The sequence below is a fragment of the Athene noctua genome, chromosome 1 (assembly GCF_965140245.1).
Source record: "Athene noctua chromosome 1, bAthNoc1.hap1.1, whole genome shotgun sequence".
In the NCBI taxonomy this organism is placed as follows: domain Eukaryota; kingdom Metazoa; phylum Chordata; class Aves; order Strigiformes; family Strigidae; genus Athene; species Athene noctua.
Window position 1 is genome coordinate 61,317,393 of NC_134037.1, and position 23,166 is coordinate 61,340,558.

General features: G+C 42.8%; 1 protein-coding gene across 1 annotated transcript in view; it reads left to right on the plus strand.

Moving 5' to 3' along the window:
* The first annotated feature begins 342 nt into the window (after positions 1-342).
* The window catches only part of RSPO3 (R-spondin 3), a 61,577-nt gene continuing 38,753 nt past the window's right edge, over positions 343-23,166 (plus strand). The window contains exon 1 of the mRNA XM_074923837.1: positions 343-667. Coding sequence (XP_074779938.1) covers positions 571-667 — 97 coding nt within the window. The 5' untranslated portion in view covers positions 343-570. The remainder of the gene's footprint in view (positions 668-23,166) is intronic.

Genomic DNA, 23,166 nt, shown 5'->3' on the forward strand with positions numbered 1-23,166 from the left:
TGCGCCCGGCGGCTGGCGGTGCCCGCGGCGCAGAGCGCGGCTGCTCCGGAGCGGCGGCGGCGGGGCTGGGTCCTCCTCCTGCCCCCCCGCCGCTCCCGCCCTCGCACACTCCTCTCCCACCGCCATCCGTCCGTCCGTCCGTCCTGTCGGCACCTCGCCCGCCCGGCGCACGCAGGGGCGCGCACAGCCGCACGCACCCCGGCACCCCCACAACATGCTGCCGGCCACCGGCCCGGCATGGACCCCGGCGGCGGCTGCTCGGCTCCTCTCCGCTGCTGACTCCCCTCTGAGGTTTGCGGCAGGTAGCGGGGCGGACGGTTGGAAAGTGCAATAGGAAAAGCGGAGGGAAGGAGGAAAGGAAAAAAAAAAAAAAAAGCAAGAAAAAAAAGGGAAAAAAAAAAAAAAAAAAAGAGGCAAAAGCCATCAAGCCGGCCAAGCCCAGCTTTGGATCTCAGTGCAGGTATTTCTGCTGCTGTGTTCATCCCTTGCCGCCTGCCACCCCCGGTTTATTTTTCTTTTTAAAGGAAAGAAAAAAAGAACGAAAAGGAGAAGAACTCTCAAAGGGTTACTATGCAATTGCGACTGATTTCTTGGTTTTTTATCACTTTGAACTTTATGGAATACATTGGCAGCCAGCACGCCTCCAGGGTACGGCGACAGGGAAGAAGTAAGTGCGAAGAGCTTTATACTTTGGTAACTTCTGCTTCCTCTCGTTGTGCTGTTCACCTGTCCGGGGGGGGACTTGTGCCCCCGGTGCCTGGGCGAGCGCCCGGGGAAGCCAGTCCCGCGCCCGCGGCGCGGCCGGGCGGATTTGCGGGCAGTTTCACTGAGTTGAGGGACGAAGGCGATTTTTGATCTCTTTCTGCTTTTCTCTCTCACTTCGCCGGGATGAGCAGAGCCGGCTCCGCGAAGACCTGCGCCTGCCCCTTTAGATTTTAATGTCTGGTAGAGGGCAACGTCCTTCCCTAGCTCTTTCCACTTCCTAAAGGGAACACGCAGTGACACGACAGGTAACTTGTTGCCGTGATGCCCTAAGCGCCTTTCTCTACCCCGGTCACCATTTGGCAACCCGGGGGAGGACGGGGAGAGAAACCCCCACCCCGAGAACCATCAGTACAGATTATCGCTGTAGGGTTAAACCTGGTACCCAGGGATGCGGAGTGGGGGACTGGGGTGTCGCGGCGCTGCCCGGCCCGCTGGCTTCCAGCCTCCACTCGCCACTAGTCACTTCGGTGGCACCGTCCGGGAAGCCCCTAGCTCTTCCATCGGCACTGTCCTGGGGCTTTGGCCCCCGATATTTGATGTTGGAGTTTCTTGTTTGTTTTGTTTTGAGTTTTTTTAAATCCCATGGGATGAGGGGAGTTCGTCCCTTCTGGTTTAGCCAGCTCCTGCCCGATGCCGCCTGGGTCCGGGGTGGCGGCGGGGGGGAGCCGGGAGGGCCGGGGCGCTGCCAGCCGGAGGAGGCGATGTGGGAGACCAGAGGCGAGGAGAGCACCCTGCACCGGGGAAGGGGGAAAAGCGGGGCTGCAGCGAGTCGCCCCCCCCGGGAAGGCGCTGTCCAGGTCGCGGGGCGCTGCCGCGGGCGGGCGGGCGAGCTCTGGCTCCGCCGTGGCCGGCAGCACCGGGCAGCTCCGAGGACGCGGGGGCCGCTGTGTCCCCCCGGCCACGTCGGGACCGCCGGGCAGAGCCCCGCCGGGGCGCCGCAAGGAGCTGCCCGCGGGACGCGGCAGCGGAGGGCACCTGGACGCGCCCCAGATCCCGCCTCGCCCCCGCTCCTGCATCGGACCCGTCGCTGTTTCTGGGGAGGGGAGGCATTTTCTGCGCACCTACCGCGGAGGGGCTGCTCGTGCCTCCCCTCTTTTTCTGACAGCTGCAGATACCCGGGAAATGTCATAAAACGCTGGAGCCTGCGTTTAATCGTCGAAAAGTAACTGAGTTACTTCGTCAGGGAGGGGACGGGGGGGGATTACTATTCTTTTAATCTTTTTTTTCTTTTGCTCAGCCCTCGCTCCCTTCCCCTGTTTGGCATGGCTGGCCCTTGAAAGCCTCCTTTGTATGGTTTACCTCCTGCACACAAGGTCTGATTTACCTAAAGTGCCCCTAAAGCGGAGCCGAGGACGAGAGAGACCGGGGCTCCAGTCCTCCCATCCCCGCGGCCGCGCGCAGCGAGGGAGCACTAAGGGCTAAGTAAAACATGTCAGGGCATCCAATTTATTATCCTTGGCAAGGGAGGGCTCCGCAGCCTCCATCACTTCCCACCCACTCCTTTAACCCCTGGCAGCCGCGGGCTCACAAGCTGCCGCTGCCTCCCCCCCCCCCCCCCCCCCCCCCCGCCTCCAATGGGGGCACCGCCGACGGGCGCAGTGGAGGGGTTCAGCCCCGAGTCGGGGGCGCAGCAGGGGTGGGAGAGCTCACACACACACATACACACCCCCACCGTGGGGCGAGGGTCGTGGAGAGGCGGCGCCCCCCCCCCCCCCCGCACCCGTCCTTGCTCCGGCACCTGGTGCGCGCCGCGCCGGGCCAGAGCCGGGCCGGCGGCGACCTCTGCTGTCCTCTGCCGCGGCGGGCAGCCCCGGCGGCAGGTGCTGCGCCCCGCTCCGCTCCGCTCAGCACGGCTCGGCTCGGTGTGGCACGGTATGGCTCGGCTCGGCTCGGCACGGCCGCTGCTCCCCTCCTGCGCCCTCCTGTCCCCGGCCGGTGCGGGTGCGGGTGCGGGGCGCAGGGCGCGGGGCGGCCGCGGGTGCGGGTGCGGGCGGTGCGCTCCTCCTGCGAGCGCCGTCCCGCCTCCGTCCCACTTAGGTGCTCTGTTTGGCAGCGTGATTTTCGGGAAATAGAGGTGGAAGAGTTGGCTACAAATAATTAGCTGGTTGCTACAACGCGGAGAAGGTGTTGAGTTCTCAGTTTCCTGGTTAAAATGCAAGTGTTAAATTAAATTCACGGTAGAACAAGGGGCTGGAAAATCACAGCTGGGAAGAGTCAGAATGGAAATCTGTCTTGTATTTTGGCAGTGAAGACGATCGTCAGGACACCTCACCTGGACACCATGTAGATTGTCCGATGGCCATGGTCTTCCAGTCGGGCTGGTTGTAAAACAGGCTTGGTATAACTAGTGGTTATTTGGTGTGAGGCAAAAATTAGAGTGTGAGTGTTTATGAAAGTTATTACAAAAGAGGGTATGGTCACCAATTGTACCAATCATCTGTGCTTTAAAAATCAGTGGATTTGCCATTAGTGAATACTGGAATTTGAAAAAAATTATAGCGTGCAGGTAAAGGACACCTGTCAAATTCATCTACTACATGGAGAGACTTTCACTGGTTCTGTTTCTTTTGCCCAGATAAGTGTCCTTTAAGTGTAAGTCCTAAACCCATCTCTAGGGAGGCATTTTCGAATTTCGATTTAACCTATGTATTTTTAAATACAGTACAAACCGCTTGCCATCAAGCAGTCAGTGAGCCCGTGTTACTTTGCTTTAGTATCCGAGTCCCCCATTCTATGTACTATATTGTACACTCCCACATTTTGAGATAAAGGAACAACAAAGCCTGAAAAGGCTCATTCAGAGTATGTTAGGCCAGACTCTCAGCCGGTATAAGTTGAAGCTTTTTTGTTTACCCCATCAGAAGGACCTGGTCCTGAAGCATTACTTATTTTGTACCTATTGCCAAAGTAATCTTTACTAGAAGAAAAGTTTGGTCTGTAGTCCTTTCAGTCCCCAAACTCCTACTGAAGTTTCTAGTTTGAGCATACTAAATTTCTGTCTCATGATCAGTAGTAAACGCATAATTGGCTGTGCAAAGGCAAAACTCCTCTGAAGTCCACTACGGAGTGCAGAGGATTGGGTCCATTATTAGACATAGCAGACAAGATCAATAAAAGTTCAAAGGCAAACACATCATTAGCAAAGTGATTTGGTTTTATTCTGATAAGAGCAATTAAGATTAACAAATTAAGCTGCTTGTCTGGGTCCTACAAGGAAGATTAATAAGCAGCAGAGTATAGACTAGCATACCTATAAATAAGAAGTTCTATGTATCTGCCAGTGATTACAGTTTGCTTGGGAAAAAAGTAGGATTAAGTCAATAGTGCTGAAATATTTTGGCTCTGCAGGCCACCACCAACTCTCAAAACTTAGTACTGACAGTTGTGCACCTTTCTCATTGACCTTTTAACTGACGGAAATGAATTATTATTTGCTATGGGTCTGTGAATGACCGGCAGACCATTTGCCATGACCCTGTGGACTACCAGTGAGACATGGACTAAATTTGGACATTGCTAAAATAAGCAAAGTGATAGAAAATTCTGCATTTGTATCACAACTCCCACATTTGGGAGTAAAACTATCGGTATGACTTACTGAAACAGCAATTCGGATGCAACACTACCATGATGTATATTATTGGTAGCCCACCACTATCTGATGTTGGCAGTTGCCTCCTGCCTTTTACTGTAATGGCATGTTCACGATAGCTGGCGTTCGTTCGTTCCTTCAGTCGCCCCTTCGGTCGCTCCTCCGTTGACGTGGGACTGCAGGTCTTCCAGCATCTGCTTCTGGTCACAGTCATGAGTGAAGGACTCTGCTCTGCAAACACGCTGCCTCTCTGGCTTGGTTTTCACACAACTACTTACAAATTCAAAATCAAGCAGATGCATAACAGCCCGTTTGAAAACATAGCTATATAAAATAAAACAAAACAGGAGAGAACTGACAAAACACAAACTGGTAAAATTATGTCTTCAGGTTTTTTTATACTCTCGTGGAGGGTGCCATTCACATGGAGGTAAAATATCAACACGAAAAGAGGAATTACGTTATTAGTTAAAATAACACTGCATTTTGGAAGCATTTTTTTAAATAGTTCACCATCTATGTATATATTACTGATAATTATGTGTATGTTTAGGGTTGGCATGACACGGATGATAACGCTACATATTCTATATATAATATAGGTGTTGCTACCAATATTTTAAAAAAGAAATAGTTTAATATCTGAGTGCAGTAATTTAAAGCAGAAGTTAGCCAAGCAAGCAGCCATCAAGTAAGCTGAATCTATCCTTGGGCGGGATTAAATTATTCAGTCTTACTTCTCTTTCAAAGTACTTGCATGCCGTTTTTTTTTTTTTTTTTTCCTGTGATGTTTTCATATGAGTATTGTCAGGGTAAATAATTTGCTGGTGACAAGTGCATCTTTTCTGCAGTGAAACTATACTTCTCATTTTTGGATGAGATCCTGTTTGTTTTGAAACAGACTGTAAAATTCCTATTGCAGTCATTAGAAACAAAAGCAGACAGAGAACTGTGTCATTGTATTTCCTGAACTGTGAACGTATTTTCGTTGTAGTGATACCTTAAATAATTAAATATTGGAAAATCACTACCCATTGCTGAAAGCGTTAAAAGTATTACAGGATAGCCTGCTCATGTTGGGTTTTTTTGCAACTCTGCGTGCATGTAGATCTGCTTGAAGTATACCAGCTGCATGTGGAACAATACGTGTTATTATCCCAAGAGACTAAAGGATGTTACAGACCAGTTCCCATTTCATACCTCACATCTGAAAGGGTGATCATTTCAAATTCTGTTTCTTTCAGCTGCTGAAGACTTTTCTTATACTGTATACAATTCATGTTAAGCTGTAAATACATACGTTACCTCAACTTCTCGAAGATATTGATGTAGGATGGTACATCAGCAAATAAATAAAAAGTCCTATTTCTCTTTACAGGCAGAATAAAATATTGCTATTATTAATGAGATGGTTTTAGAGCTTGAACCTGCCTCTTTTGCTTTCAGTGGAGAAAGTCCCATGGATTTTGCTGGAGCTGGAGAGCGCTCTTTTTCTGCAGGACCTCAGCAAACATTTTGAGTTTGGAAGAATTCCTATGCTAGAGTACTTGCAAAATTGCATGATCCAAATATGTACGACCCCTGTGTAGGAAAAACCAATGATCTTTACCTTTCAAAACTATGATATATAGTTTGCTTGGGAGGCAATGTCTTCCTTAAGCATATGAAAAGAACAGCTATTTTACTACTTTCACCTATTCAGCCAACTGAAGTCAATAAAGTTAACTCTGAGATTAATTTCCTCTTTTAAGCTTTGTTATTAGCATATCAAGCCTTCGCAGATCCCCGGTCTGCTGTTTCTTTGTGCTGTAAATTTTTCACTGAAGATAATGGAAGTTATGCGTCATAAAATCTGAGCTAGGACTTAAAAATCAGACTTACTCATTATCTCTTGCTTAGCGTGCCCATTTTGCTTTCTGGTTAACAAATAAAATAATAGTGTGCTGGCTTGACCACTGCTATTTATTGCTAACATTTATAAGCTGTCTACCATTTCATATTCAATCATTTATAGATGGTGACTACTAGGAAAACTCATCTGTTAAAACTATGTAAGTTCTTAAGAAATTTTTTCCCCAACAGTAAATTGTTTCTTTTTCTCTTGAAATTAAATGAAAAGTTGCGAAAGGCTGGTGGAGGAGATATAAAAACTAATAAAAAAAAAATATTTTTGTCTCATTTCTAATTTTGGAGTCTGAACTATTCAAAATCACTTTGCCAATTTTTTACCAAAATAACGCAGAACAAAGCAATCTTATCAGATGACAAAAGGCAGCTGAAACCGTGTACGTTTTTACACAAAAGTCAGTCTGTCTGCTATTACCGCAAACAATGCCACAGATAGATAAAAACATTCAGAAAATATTTATTCATGCAAAACATGTTATGGCTCTCAAAAAAAAAAAAAAGAGAAGAGCTACAACTTTTTTATAAATAATTGAATAACTGAACTTCTGGCTATGGCAGAACAATTACTTATCAGACGCTTTGTCATAATAAAATCCAACAGATTTTATTAATGATTACTTTAACCCAATTTTTGTTGTTAGCAGTGAGCAGTGCAATGAGCAACTCAAATAGAAGGAACGACTGTATTACGGTTATACGACAGTTGACTAATAAACATTATTTGTGTTTCAATTCCTAGATTATGAGCTATAGACCATGCATTTTAAAATGTTAGTGTTACTTACTTGTATGATCAAAAATAGCATCCACTGAAGCAAAGGAGCCACAAAACTTATCTCCCTCCAGTGCTGCTAGGCAAGAACTCAGCTATGGGGACCAGAGCTGAACTGTGAGAGCCGTAAAGGGGAATCTTGCCTTTGGCTACGGCAATGGCACCAAGCTCCCGCCTGCGCCAAGCAGCACCCTGGCCTTGCACCTATACTTTGGCTCTGCACAACAGAGTAATTAGGGGGAAGAACATGAAGGATTGCATATAGTGATACTTCTAAGTGAAAGCAAAACCCCCAACCACAGGTCTACACTGAGTTCTGGTAGGACGCTGCTATAAACTTTATCCTTTCAAGCTTCTTATTGTGTGTCAGTTTTACGTCCTGACATGTTTCATGTTAAAACTTGAAAGGTCCTAGATGGGATTTCAGACGACTGATATTTCCTGCAGGGTAAAGCAGATTTTGGGGCACTGTAAAATAAAACAGGAGCTCATTGATGGGTGTTGGAATAGCAACGATGTGTGATTCCTGTGGCTTCCTGTAAAGTGCGAGGGCAGACACGGCACGGCTCAGATCCAAGAACCAGGACTTAGGTGCCTGAGGTGTGTCTGGGGCAGGACTTAAACACCTGAGTCTCTCACCTTCAAAGCCCTGTTTAATTGCCACCTCACCCTTGATGCACAGGCATTTCTCAAATATTCTGTTGCTCCTGACATGAGACTTCAGCTTACTGATATTGGGTGTCCATCTGGCATGGGAGGCTTCTGACCTTGGGTCCCTTCTGCAGAGACTTTGAGATTTTCTCTTAAAGAAACCCTGGGTAAAAAAGTCAATAAATCAATTGTAACAAGTAATAAAAATAATGATACAAAGATCTTCCACAGGGAGCACAGGACTTCTCAGGCAATCGCTTACTGAGAGTGGAATATAGTCACAAACTTGCCTGCTCCTGTACATGAGCCTCCCAAGTCCTTTTCTCTTCTGTGCTAACTAAAATGGGTGCAATCAAATAACCTGAGATTACACGTAAATCCAGATGATAAAAAGTCAGTTTATTAGAGCAGATCAACACAGGCTAGAGTCATGCTAGACAGAAGATCAATTTTAACTTACATTTGCAACTCCTGGACGAATATTTTAGCTGCTAAGGTTTGGATACATTAAGGGCAGCAAGGCTGCTGCTCTCTTCTTGGTGTGTTTCAAAAGAGTGAGGTTTCCTTTCTTTTGTTAAAGAATATATTGGTTTGCAGGGCTGGGTAACAGTGCCAGGGCACCTAAATCCCCTGGACAGCCAGGATTTGAGACAGTTTCTGACCTCAGCATTTCCTCATGACTAGGTTGAGAATCCCTTCTTCAGTGTGTTGGTTTTTGTCAATCCCTTTTGAGGTGCCCAGCTCTTCCCACCTACTGAAAGCAACTTAGATGCCTCGCTTAGGGCTGCCAAGTGTACTTTGATGGAGGCGTCGATGGAGGGCATCGCTACACAAAGCAGGGATGTTCAGAATAGCATAAATCCTTTATCAAGCACCAGCTCATCTGCCCAAATAACTCACGAGGTGTGCAGCTTCTCTGGGGATAGTATTATGGTGGGAAGCTACAGCAGAGTTAGGGCTTGAGCCCTTTTTCCTCATTTGCCCTACAAAGTGAGGTTCTGTTTCAACGGGAAGGAAGAGAAGGCAGAGAAGGCTCTTGTGTGAACCAGAGTTGTAGGAGCAACCAGCTGGTGGAACAAGATTTCCATTGCAGTTCTCAACTAACATTTACAAACATTCACATGAACCAGAGCTACTAAAACCTGACACTTTAATATGTTTACAAAGTTTATGTATGTTATCAGCACATGTAATACTCCCAACAGGATTTATTACAGATTTCTTTAGCAACAACATTTTTTTTCATAATAGCTCAACTGGTCAGAGAGAGGAAAACAGCCAGTTTCTTCAGAGTGCGCTTCCCACGCACACTTGCCCAGCATTATTGCATTGCTTATTCATGAAGATTACAAACACCAGCATCGGCAAGTGTTTCATAACCTTGTTTCCTTTTCCTAGAATGTTCATAATTAATTTCACTTTTTTCTATGCCACTGAATAAGGAGTTTCTGGTTTTATTTTACTTTATGTTACACTGCTGAGTGAAGAATTACCCCTCCAAAATAGAACCAAGTGAGACCAAAGGATATTTATTTAACACGGGAGTCAGAAGATCTGAAGTGCGTGTATTTAGCAAATACACGAAAACAGATAAAGATTCCAGGAAGTTTTAGTATGACACAGAGCTGAAAATCGACTGAGACCTTTTTGTGCTGGGCACAAAGGTCACAGATGTCATAAAATCTAATAGACAAGATCCTGAAGGCAGGAAAGTTAAATAAATTACATGATTTGATATTTTGCAAAAAAAAATTTCAGAAAAAAAAAAAAAGATTCTGGTTCACAGTCCAAAATGAAGTCATACATTCGTCCTTTGTGTTTATGTTTTATGAAGAGTTAAGCAATTAAAGAGTTTCAGAGTTGATGGTGTACTAAAAGCAAAAGTAGAATTCTGTATGAGAGTGTAGAGTTTATAACTTGTACTTTGTCCTGAAGAAGCTTTTTTAAGCCCAAGACCCTGGCTTTAGAAATGAAACAACGCAAATATGCTATTCAAGATACCCATTGAGGGAAAGCTTCAGTAGTGTAAGAATGCATCAGTAGGATGCAGCTGTGAGTGAATGTCAGCAAGAGGACATCCACATGGTGTTTAAGTCATATATTACTTCCTAAGAAGAGAACAAAGTCATTTTGAGGAACAAGTAAATATAAAAACAAGTTCCTCTGGACAGATTGTGGACAAAATTAATTCTCTTTCTCTGTTGGCATAATTTATTTCTGCTAACAACCTACAAAACTGGTATGATTTGAGAATGCTTATTCTCTTACATGGCTGGGTACCATGTTCTTTAATCTGGGTAATTCACTAAGATACTAATCACATTTTAAACTCCCAGCTTCTTTCAAATGTATGTCTTAGAACAGGTAAGCTGTTACATTACTAACTCTGAGTTCAGTATATTTCAGGAAATAACATAACAAGTGTTGACATATCTTAAGGTTGCGTGGTCTCTTAGAGGTCAAAGTGGGCTCGATCACTCTGTGGACATGAAAAATTATGGAGGAGGTTTCAAATAGGCTTTCTTTTGTAATTCATTTAGGTATTGTGGCTGGATGCTCTGATGAACACAAGTCTTCCCAAACTTTATGGAGGTTAGAAGCACTGGTTGGGGAGGGACTGGAGGGGGTGTGTGTGTTATTCCTGTTTGCTAGGATCTGGCTGGCCATAAAGGAAACTGTAAACTGTACCCCTTTGAGCACAGGTTGTTATTCACCTCTTTCTGAAATAACATCTTTTCTCAGGTACCAAATAAGTGGAGAAGCTAAATTCTTCCTCAGTATAAATCACACCTGAGTCCAGATTAAAGGAGATTAATCAAAAGATTAGTCTTCTTTTGCATTTCCATGCTTCACTGATAGGTAAAAAAGAAGGATTCTAACCATAGCTACCATTAAAAGACAACCAAGCATTATGAAAGTCAATCCATAATCCTTTCTGAAGCCTTGCATAATTTGTTGAAAAATGAACTAGTCATCTATGGAACTTGCTGATTGAGCTTTCTACCCTGGTTCCATGACTGACTCTGGTTACTGCTCTGTGCACCAAAAAGGGCCTGTGTTTTTCATCTGGAAGTATGCAGAGACATTGGACATGTCTTATCCAAAAGAGATCAGCCACAGAAATTGCAGTACTGCACGTAAGAGAGCTTATTCAGAAGCTTCCATCTCATACTTCCTGACTTCTACTTCATCCCCTGGAACCCCCTAAACCTACAGTTGTAGTCCGAGAGTTGGAAAAACTCCTTTACACAGTCTATGCCCATGATCTACCAAAAAGACCTTTTTGACCATCAGCATATATACACTTGACAAAGGTGTCAGGAAACTGTAAACCTACCAAAAAATGCAGGGTGGTGTTTCAAACCCTTCACAAAATAGGATCAAGATTAGTAATTTTGGTGGAAATATAATAATATTTTAGAAAACATAAAAATATAAAACCCACAAAAATATAAATAATAAATAAAAAATATAAATGTTCATATGCTGGGTCATCTCTCCCTCCTCTCCTACATATTCATATCTGTATATACACGTAGGCGTATATACACACAAATTCACATAGACACAAGCAAGAATTAAAGGTCTTGATGTCTTAAAATATTTTCACTTTGAAATTGTCTTAAAATATAGGTGAAAAGAATACTGATAACCATAGACAAGAAGGTTTTTTTCAAACCACACAAAACCCTTTGGTTTGTCTCTTATCTCTCCCCCCACCATTCTTATAGTCTGTTTGGTCATGAAAAACAATCATTAGTTTTACATAGGTTAAACTAAACACTAGATTTAAAAAAATGCACAGGAAGCAATTTTTCTGTTGAGCCTGGCATGCTTAAAACTGTACCAGAAAGTTATATGAACCCTTCCCTTTTCAACTGTGTACAGGTGAAACCTTTGTGGCTTTTCATATGACATGTATCACTAGGCTGGAAATTTTATTCAGCTACTGAGAAGGAAAACGATGTTCCTTAGGCTAGGGTCTGGGCAGGGTAAATTGGTGCTGCTAGAGAAGAGTCATTCCTTGTCCCTGTGACAACTACTGCTCATGTTCTGGGGGTACATGTGTGTACCTGCATCTGTGCACGTGCTGAGAGAACAGCAAGGAGAGTTAATATTTCTCTCTTTTATCAGTGAACAGAAATGTCATGATCATAAGGTACATGCCAGAGTAACATGAGGTTTTCAATTAGACCCTCTGCATTGTTTTTAATGGGAGTTGGTTTAGGCAGAATAGGCATCTCATAAAGGTTAAGGGATTGATTCTGCTTCTCGTTACAACACGTGTCAGAAAGCAAATAACTCCCAGAGCTCTGCCAGCATAAAATTTGCATGTGCTCAGAATCCAGCCTAAATGTTTATACAGGCTATTAAAAAAACTTGGTGGGGGATTTTTGTTCTCACTCACCAAGAAAAGGAGCAGCAATGCAATCTGCACGTCTTTTTGCGAGGTGCTGGTGGTAAAGGACACAGGGGTATTCCACCATCTTTTGTCAGAGAACAGCTGCAATTTGCCACTTAAAAGTGTGGGAGGGATACTTTTACTGCTTCCCCATGCTGTACTTATTCATCCTGCCCAGCACTGTGTACTCATGAGCTTTCTCTTACTTTGCCATCTGCTCACTGTTGTCAAGCTTCCCACTTCCCTCTTCCCTCCCTTCCTACAGGTATTGAACTAGGGCACTATTTCTCAAAGTAGTGACTAAAGTAATTTGCAGAGTGAGAACATTCACCAGACCAGACTAGCTAAATAAGTGCAGAGGAATAGACCCAAAATGATGCATTTTTCTAAGTGGCAAGTGGCAGAGGAACTCTAGATCAGCTCCATTAGCCTGCCTGATGTAATGCAGGCGGTGGTCCATGTCCTCCTATTTATCCCTAACATGCCTGGTTCTAACCCAAGCCCACTGGAAACAAGAACTGGCAGGTAAAGGTAGTGAACCAGAGCAGACACACCAGAATTCACACGCAACAATGTTATTAGGGTATAGGATAATATGCCATCTGTAAAATGATTTTTTTAAATATTTTTTTTCTCATCATCCTATCAATTCCTATTCTTCCTTAGTGTCACCCCAGAGAAACACTCCCTTACAGTTCCCTCTCCCTCACTCCCCTATTCATACTTATAAGCAAGTTTCTTCCTTGTCGTACTTTTCCCTTTTGATGCCAAGCCACAAGTTATTGCAACTTACAGCTCTGAGCCCAGGGTTTTGAGGAGAAACGGTGGAAAGAGAATGGACGCCCTTCAGCTGTGGTGTGATGACTTGATGATAGCAGTGGGTTTCTTGGTGAGAGAAAAGAATCAGTGAACAGCTTCTTTGATTTACAAAGAGAGATTGTAAAAACAAGCTATTAATCTGCATATACAAAAAGTTGTGAATCCTTGGAGCCTTTGTCAGAAATAGCCTAGTAGAAATAAGGAAGGAGCTGGAAAATTCTGCCTACTGTAATAGAGTACGTAGCCCTGTGGTCTATCAAATACAAGAATATGAAGGATGGAGTCTGGAAAGTGGTGAATGTGTCAGTTGACATCAAACATGGCTATGGCTATGGCAAAATATTCACCCAGTTTATGGCTCTTCAAGCATCAGGGCAGGACCCCTCAGTGACCAGCAGAAAAAGTTCACTGTTTGCACAAATATTGGGGAAGGGATGAAAGTTCCCTCCATAATGCTTCGCATTTCCCTAACACTTTGTTGGGGAGTGCCATGATGGATGGCAGGGCAACTGGTCTCAGTACAACTTAAAAAATCCTCCTCCTCAGCTGCAGAGCAATGCTGTGTCGCAGAAGGAATAGACAGTGGAGTTCATCAGCCAAACTGCAAGGCGTAGCACTGCTTGCTGCACTCTATAAGAAATTCCCAGCTTTTGTAATGCCTACTGGTCCTAACTTTCCCTATGCCAAGCCCTTTCTCTGACACGTATAATTCCTCAAAGCTCTGCACATCTCTATTCTCTCTTGTGACAGCAGTTGAATAATGTCTACAAATGGAAATATCTACTTTTTCTCTTGGCTTGCTGTGGAGCCATAACCCCCTCCCCCAATATATGCAGTCTAAGTGGATTTACAGAGTCAGTCTGACAGTTTCTGAAATAAAAAACCTCTGGTTAACAGCAGAGCCCAAGCACTGCTCTTTCTATATGCAGGCCAGCGCTTCTCACTTCTCTTTAAGATGGACTCCCTCTGATGATGTGGGGTCGGAGGAGATACCACACCCTGTCCAGCCATTGGCCTCTTGCTGAGACAGTATCATGACTGCCAGTTCTTCTCGAAAGTTTTACAATGCGTACAATTTCAAACAAACATCAGATGAAAGCAATTTTGAGCCTAAACCAAGCACGGCCAGGTTTGCTTTGGTGATTTATTGGTGAAAGTCATCAGCTCCTATTACCTATTTCTTGAGCCATCCAGTGTTTTGGCTTCCAGCCATTTCTAGGGCCTGATTCTGTTCCTATTGAAGTTAATGGGAGGTTTTGTCACTGATTTCAATAGGAGGCCTTTAACTTTCCAACTTTCTGTCTATAGAGGCTTGAAGTGCTTCCAGGTTTCCATCATAGTCTGCGGTTCTCCTCTTTAAGTCAATTGGACATTAACGGATTGTCTGGGCCCACACCTTTGGATATAGGAAAGCTCTACATCTGATTCAGCTCTCACTCACACAACAGCTTTATACCTCAGTGGAGTTCCTCCTGATTTATACTGGCAGGAGAGTGAGGTCCAACGTTACTTATGCCTGGGTCATTGCCAGCAGAATGAAGGGAGAATTCGAGTCACTTGTTATCCCCTTCTCTGCACCTCTCAATCACAGCATATACATACGTATATATATGCGGATATATTAGAATCATCTGGACTCTTTTAAGTTATTCACCATCGAAACTGACTTCAAATTCAAGTTTTAAAGTTGAAATAACAAAGAAGGAAAAAAGAGCCAGAAGGGAGCCAGCTGCAAGGGTACTCACAATTTTCATCAGTCTACAGGACACTCCTAATAACATATTTTACTACTTTGTAGTGAACTTTCTTTGCTTCTGCCATAAATATATTCCCTATGCTGTAAATGAATAGCTTGCAAGCTCAGTAAAGTTAATATAGAAGAATAAATCTTAACTACCTAATGTCAGGTCAGAAATATAAATCTTATCAAATATGCCAGGTCAGAAGGAAAGAATACTTTTAGCTGAAAATAGCAAATACTTTCCAGTGCAGAGTAGGAACTTATTTTTCTCTTTAAAAAAATATGCTGCCTCTAATAAGATGAGTTGAACAGTCTCCTTTTAGAATCTCCAAAAGAAAAATAAACACATAGAGCAGAGTTAATTTATAAAATGCTCCAAAGTTTATCTTGGCAGAACAGTTTTAGGCAGTGAGATTTCTCTCCCTCTTGCACATGCATTCATACACATACACATTCACACACACACACACAAGTCTCAAAATTAGGACAGGCCCTTACAATAGCGAATACTGCAGAAAACTTCTATATCTGGATAAATTCACAGATCCTTATTCAGGCAAAGCTCTCATTTTCAAATCAATGGACATTTCTCTAAAGCAAGACAACAATACTTGAAGCCTTTTTGTGTAAATACAGACCTGCTGTGTCACAGTGGGACACAGTGAGCCACACAAGTGCCTCCCTTCTAAGGTCCCCCTCCCATGCACCGGCACTTCTGCCAGCTGTAAAGCAGTGATGCAGCCTCTGCCATCTGCTGCCTGCCTGCCCAGGGCTCCGCTAGTTGGGCACAGCTGGATAGCCTGGTGGGTGATCTGCCAGCCAGCTACAGGTTCCCACTGATGCCCATCCTCTTGTTCTTCCTCCAGACCTCCTTCACACACATCTTGCACACCAAAGCCAAGGCAACTTCAGAGGCTGTGGAGATGAAGCCCACCAAAGGCTTTCTTTCAGCCTCACAGGCTTATTATTTATTGATTTATTTATTTATTTTAATACTCTGTATGCCTGCAATCAGCCTGTGCCAGGGAGCCACAACAATAGGGGAATACTGCAGGCTCCAGATCTAACAGCCAAGAGACTGCCCAAGTGCAGGGCGCTGATGCATGCACAGTTCTCTGGACTGTCTTTGCTCAGTGCCAGTAAGTTACAGAATTCAGACCCTGACTTACTAAAACCCCACAGAAGAATGCAACAAGTGGGATCTCTCCTCTCCTCTCCTCTCCTCTCCTCTCCTCTCCTCTCCTCTCCTCTCCTCTCCTCTCCTCTCCTCTCCTCTCCTCTCCTCTCCTCTCCTCTCCTCTCCTCTCCTCTCCTCTCCTCTCCTCTCCTCTCCTCTCCTCTCCTCTCCTCTCCTCTCCTCTCCTCTCCTCTCCTCTCCTCTCCTCTCCTCTCCTCTCCTCTCCTCTCCTCTCCCAGTTGCCAGTAATTTCCAGCATTTTGTCTGACAACTGTTTTACTTTAAGTATTTAGAAGAATCCATTAGAGATTAAACAAAGTGCTCCTAAGTGATAGCTCTTATTAATGTTTGAAGCAATAGGCGTTTTACAAATGTGTATGAAAGTCCTACCTCTAGACTGCTTGTAGAAAAGGGCAAGATAGAAGGCAGCAGGCAGAACACAGTGTAATTTGAGTATCAGTGTGTTATCATTATAAATAATCAGTGCACAGACAGCATTTTGTAATGCGTGCACCATGCTTGCAAATCTAGACAACAACAGGTAGACGGTGCTATGCTGACCAGTGTATTTTAAATGATCTACATGAGGCTGCAAAAGTACTCAGAACCCCAGTTTGGATGCCTTTGACTTTCTCTGGTCTGCTGCAAAAATATTTTAAAAAAACCTCAAGTCCTCTCCTACCCCAAAATGTTTCAAGAATCATTATGTGTTATGGGGGAAAAGACAAGGACTGCTCTGGTGGAATTTGTAACTTTTACTGTATTCTAAAATTATCCTGACTATATATACAGTGTCTTAAATGTTCACTGTGATGTATAACATTAGTAGCAGAGAAGGGAGGAACACTAACAACATTCTGGGGCTGAGAATGAGATACTTAAGAAGTAATGCTGACAGAAGCCACTTTCCAGTGGACTCAGTTTTGAGGATAAAAAAGGCCACATTTACAACAGCAATAAAAGTAGGTGTATAAATGCATCTACATGCTAACCAATATGTTTGCTGAAAAAATATGTCATATTCTAGGAACACAGTAAACAGCAGATATACATACATACTACATACATACATACTACAGCAGAATCTTATATCCCAACAATGGTTGGTGGTACTGATTTTTTTTTTCATTTTATTTACATTATTTATTGTCAGTTTGCAGTGAGTAGTGTGCTGGTTCCAATACAGAAGGGATAAAATTGAATCACCAGACTTGGCTCTGGTGTCCCCTTGCACTGGTTAGGTCCTGCAAGCAAAAAGGCCTGGGGCTTATCCAGGCTACTTATGATGCTTTCCTAGGGTGGTAATGTGTGGTACTCAGAAATAATGCATGTAAGACAGACCTCTTTAGCATCATATCTAATTTTTGAAGCTGGCAGCCTCCTTCTCCTTTCCTGTCCCCCTACCTTAAAGAAAATGTTTGCTGGGTACTCCCATCACTGATCGTGATGGCTTATGGAGTTGCTGGCATCAGTGTCACAGAAGGGAAGAAGGATGAAACTTGTCAAGGTAAAGTTTGGTGCTGCAGGTTTCCCAGAGAAAGAACAGGGGAAGATACAACGTTTGTGATCACCTGAAGCAGGCCTCAGCAAGTTAAACAGAAAAGAAGGTGGCAAAAGAAGTTATTAACAGCCTCCTGACTAGTTCAGATGTTGGGCTTGTGTCAAGAGTGAAGAGGAAGGTAACATCCACTCCAGCTTCCACTCTGCATGGTCAACTAGTACCCAGCACGAATGAAGTAAACGTGTTATTATCACTAGTTTCCAAGCACGAGATGGACTTGAAGCATAGGCAGGGGTGTGCCTGACTCCACTGGGTGCAGGACATTTCTGAGGTGCTGCTGAATCAGGGCCATCTCTGATGTTTATCTGAAGTCAGTAGCCATCTGCCAGAGAATAATTGCTACAGGCTGCCTTGCACCATACATTGCTCATGTCCAAAAACAGGAGGCAGAAAGACATGAAGTCTTCTTTAGGCCTTGGTCTTTCTGAACTTGTTTATAGGCTTCCAGGTGCCAACATTCGTCTGCCTTTAGAGCCAGTAGCCAGCAGGAGGAGAGGGTAAGGAAGCTGTCCTGAGCTTCTTGACACTGGTAAGGATGATAAATGTCAGGTAGGATGTAAGACGATTTATATTCTTCTGTATCTCCATGTGTGCATATGTGGGAGCTTCAGGAAGTCAGGCAGAAGAGATGCTCATGCTCTAGAAAGGCTACAGAGGGAGAGACTAGATGGTCTCTTCAAGGAAGAGGAATGTTTCTAAGCTAGTGTGCTTGGATAGCTACTGAATTTGTTCTGCACAAAACTCCCCTAAGTGACTGTATTCACCTTAAAATAATAACAATAAGAAACAGCAGCAAGAATGCACCTTTCAAAACCTGTACAAATATCAGCTCATTTTTCATATTAATCCTCTTGACAGGATTGGAAGAGGGCATTGTCATAATTTTTTAAAAAGTGAAAAGGAGGCAGATAAGTTATCTTTTAAGACCAGCCAACAGCAGTGATCTCATTTTAAGACACACAGTTCACCTATTTGCAAATCTTGCTGAATTCCAGGTGGTCAGACCTCTTATGCACATCAAGGAACAAATCTTCCACTGGATAATTTGGCAGGGCTCTGTTGAGTTTTACGGGACAGTGACATTTGACCCAAATAAATAATTTGACCACCTCCCTTGACTGTAGACATTGAAAGCATAAACAAATGAGCTAGTCATTGGACATTACATGGCAATTCCCAGGCCACCTCATGCTTAGGCAGAGGTTTAAGATAGTTCAGATGGAATGAGCTGTAGAAACATCTGTTTGCCTCCAATGACTACAAAGTCTGGTGTCCCCAAGCCCAAAGGATCTCCCCCATTCTGTCCATAAGAAGAGTTAAACCTAACAAGACACATGTTGATGCTTGAGGAGCCTGGACAGCTGGCTCAATCATGGATGTCCAAACTTTCAATGACTACAACCAGGGGAGATAAATCCCAGCATGGGTCCCTAAGTGCAGGCACCTTAATTTTTAAAAATTAGATAAAAAATCTTTCAGAGGTGCTAAAATGTAGTTGAAAAGGAACAGAACCTCCAGAGCTCTTAATTCCTACTCTGAAGCCATGCTTGAATGTTCAAGGGAAGCAGATATTTTAATTATACATCATTTCAGGGGGACTGCTGGGATATCACTTCCCCGCAAGTTTGTGATGCTGTGAGCCATTCCCACTTATATTACAATGTAATGATCGCGATGAAAAAAATTGTTTCTCAGTATTCACTATTCCATTGCCATATGGTAGGTTACAGCATAAGCACATACAACTTGACTGTGAAATTGTTGACTGAGAATGGAAGCATTTTACAGCCACTTAGCCCTGGGTATACCTTGTATATATCCTGGGGTCAGCAGAAGGGGGCATCCAGCCCTACACTTCCAGAGCAGGAGCCACAGCACAATGGGGATGAAAGAAAAGTGTAAAAAGGGAGGCTATTGTAATAAAGGTAATTTTTTTTTCTTTTGTTCACATCCATGCTGGCTGAGGGAATCTTCTGTCTAATGTAATGGTGTCTCCAAGTTCTGTACAGAGAGCACCTTAAACACTCCTCCCAGATGCTAGTTTGAAGAAGCAAAGTGGAATGTGTGCTGAACGGTGAATAACCTGGCTTGTTATTCCTAATGATTTTTGAAAGAGGATAAGTATTCCATCATTTCACTCCATTTTTACATGAAACAACATTTCATTTTGCATCCTCTTTAAAATACTAATGTACTAGTGCTTTCTTAATTTCCTCTGATATAAAGAATAAGTAAACTGAGGAAGAGACCACATTGCTGAATTTTAGATGTATGTTTAGGTTTTTAAAAAATGAAAAGGTACTGTTAGTTTTGTTTTGCCAGTAACTTCGTGTCAATGTTAAACTGCGTTAGACAAGTGGCTAAGACACAGCAAGAGAAAATTATGTGAAATCAAAAGGATACTTTCTTGAGATTCTCCCTTTTTCTATCCTGCACAAATATATTGTGGTAAAATCAACAAGTCTCCTACCATCTGTTTGCTTACACTGATGCCTCATCCAGCAGATATGCTACATTGAAACCTTATGAGACATAAAAATCCAATTTTGTTCATAAGGCAACAATGTGGAGTTTGTTTTAAGGAAACTGAAGTTTATTTTATTTCTGAAAACTCCTGTGAAGCAAGTAGTTCTCAAATCACAAAGAAAATATTGGATCATCACCCTATATTAAAAAATGGCATTTTTATTTGCTTTTATCCACAATTATTTCCTTCTCTTTTTTAATGTCATCAGAATCAGATTGATGAGCATAATACAATTCACTGCAAGTAAAAAAATTATGATATTGCTGATGCTATCTCAAGGCAAAACACTAACAAACAGCTGGCTCGCTGGCATATGAAGTCCCTAGCCAGGGGTACAGCGGAAAGGGATGTCTGAAGGTGCCTAGTAGAAACTGTAGGACCTACTCAATAGTTGCTTTTTCAGGAACAATAATTTATGGTTAAACTACAGCATGATTTTAGAAAGATGTCTGACCTCTTATTTGAAGCATACATGCAACTGAGATTATACTGCCTCTCTGTGACTGTTGCAATGATTTAACTATCAAGGCTTTCTACAATTTGTCTGGGATAATGCAGTTGAGACTCATTGAGGCCCATTTCCAACCATTGATCCATTTTATCTTTAGTTCCAGTTGCAGATAGATTTATAACATCTGATATTTTAGGGGGAACACTGACTTTTTTTCCCACCTGGAGAAAGTGGTACTGTTGTAGAGTGTGCCCCAGGCAAGGCAGGTTTTGGAGAAAACACTCCACAAAGCTAGATGTACTTTACACTGTTTTTTCATCTCTAAGAACAGGCATGACTGTTGTATGCCAGTGTAACTCTTCTGGTATTAAACTTTCATGGAGCTGTTCTTTGCTTATAAAGTCATAACGGAAGAATTGGAGCAGGGCCTACCACAGTGCTGTTCCTATGTTGTGACCAAGCAACTGTGTTCCTGATGGAATTGAAGACCATGAAGACATCCCAGTGCCACTTTCCCTCATGGTTGTGCCCCACCTGCCACAAGCATCTCTCAGGCATTATGTAGCATCAATACACTTCAAAGCTTAGAGATCTTCAGAGGAAGAAACCAGCAGTGAGGTGATGCATTGACCCTTCTGAATCCCTAGTACTGAACTACTGTTTCAGCATGGGCGTTGGGATGGCTACACCTCCTGCTTGCGATATAAAGCAGAATAAGGCCTATACAGTCATGCTGCATTTGCTGGTAAGAGCCACAATTTGAGCCTTAAACGTTCCCCAAATGTCTCAGTTCAGACTGGCTATAGGAGCTATCAAACAGGCAGTGCATTCCCTTTCTTCTTCAAGCATGTGTTATTAAAGACTTGCTGCAGTCAGCTAAGAGAAAGATAATATAACCCCTAAAGCATTTACTTACATCATGTTGCTGCATCTTGATTGCTGTAAAGTGCCTTGAGGACCACAGGGTGAAAGGTCCTACAGAACTGCACATCTATTTGGAGTCTTGCTGTTGCTGCTGCTGTTGCTATTTGATTATATCATGTTCTCAGGGTTTTTTAAGGATGGTTGAAATCACAATACTGTTTGCAATAATTATATTTATTCTCTTTTTCATATGTCCATAAAAAACTTTGTAATCATTTTCCCTGATCATTTGGCCTCCTTTTCACTTGGCTTCCCTTCGAACACCTCTTTCTAATTTTCTGCGAGAACACCTTTGTTGTACTGTTTTTTTTTTTTTCCATATGGAGTGTTACATGTGATGTTGGTATGGAAAGTATTACATAGTAAACAGCAGATTTAAGTTGAAAAAGATACTTTGGAGATTAATGAACAGGCTTTAAGTCTCTCCTTTTATAGGACACCAGTTTGATTCTTACTGAAATCAAAGCAATCTGTTTTCTTTCCTATCAGGATATAGTTTAGTAGCCCCTTATAAAATTATTTAATAATCTCCAAGTTCAAAATCTCTATATTAAAAAAGCAATGAAATTATCATCTGTGTTGGGTCTCCTGCTGAGACACAAAGAAACAGGGCTGCTAACTCCAAGCACTGTAGGGATCTTACTCACAAATATAATGGCAGTAATTTAAAATGCATGACCATTAATTTTAAAAAGTTAATAAATTAAAGTAGTACCAGAAACCTTTCATAAGTTTTTTTAATTCACATAGCTCTTCTGGGCAGAATTAGGGAAGATAATTTATTTTTTTAATCTTTTAAAAACGGAGAAAAGAATAATGGTTTTGCACTCTGGAACACCATGAAAACACAGTGATTATGTTGAAAATACTTGATATTTTATTTTCTCTATTACAAAATTACATAAAAGTAGTGAAAAGGTAAAAAATGAATAATAGTTTAAACTTTCAATTAGTTAACGGCTGAGAAGTTCAAGGCATTAGTTTCAAAGTTAGCATGTTAAGAGTTAGGCTTTTGCCTGCTTCAGGAAGATATACGTCTGCTCCAAGCACAAGACCCTCTATTCAAGAATGTGTCCTTAAGTTTAATCAGGTATTTAAGTCTAATTGAAGTCAAGGGGTCTGTAGCACATGTGTGAAGGTAACCATATGCTGATGTGCTTTTTCGAATGGGGAGGAATTTAAGCATGGGCTTACATGCTAGTTGAGGTTTTTTTTCAGTTGGGTCTGGGTATGCAGAAAGCAGCATAAAAGAGATCAACAAACATTAAAGCTTGTTAACGGTGCTCAGTATAGGGGAGAAAAAGGGCCTTTTATTTCCTTGAAATTTCTGACTTTTTTTTATTTTTCTTCTCCCTGTTGCTCTTTGTTCATGAACCACAGCTCTCGTTTGCTGTGGACAATTCCCAAAGGGAACATTCCTCGCTGGAGTAACTTACCCAGCTCTTTTCCTTAATTTACAGTGAGTACAGCACCCCTTGCAGAATGCATAGCAGAACCTTTGGCTGCAAGCCAGTGCTAATAGCATGTTTTCCAATAATCTAATCTCTTCAGTCACAGAGCAGAAATCAGAAAGTTAAAAGAACTGGCTTCTCAACTTGTCTCAGTCCACCTTTGAAATCTGTGCACGGAAAGGTTGTGAGAGTGACTACAATAAATTGTTACCACACTTGCACCCATGACTTAGCAGTTGTGTTCATAACAATCTGATGTATATGAGAGAATCCCGTATAAAGCAAGGTTTCACGCAGTGCCAGGAACAGAATCGCACATGAAGGCTTGCATGTGCAAAGAAGCCAGGAATTTCAGCCAAAGCTAAGGACATATTGTAAACATCCATGAATTAAACACCTCAACACTCCTAAGAGATAGGTATCAT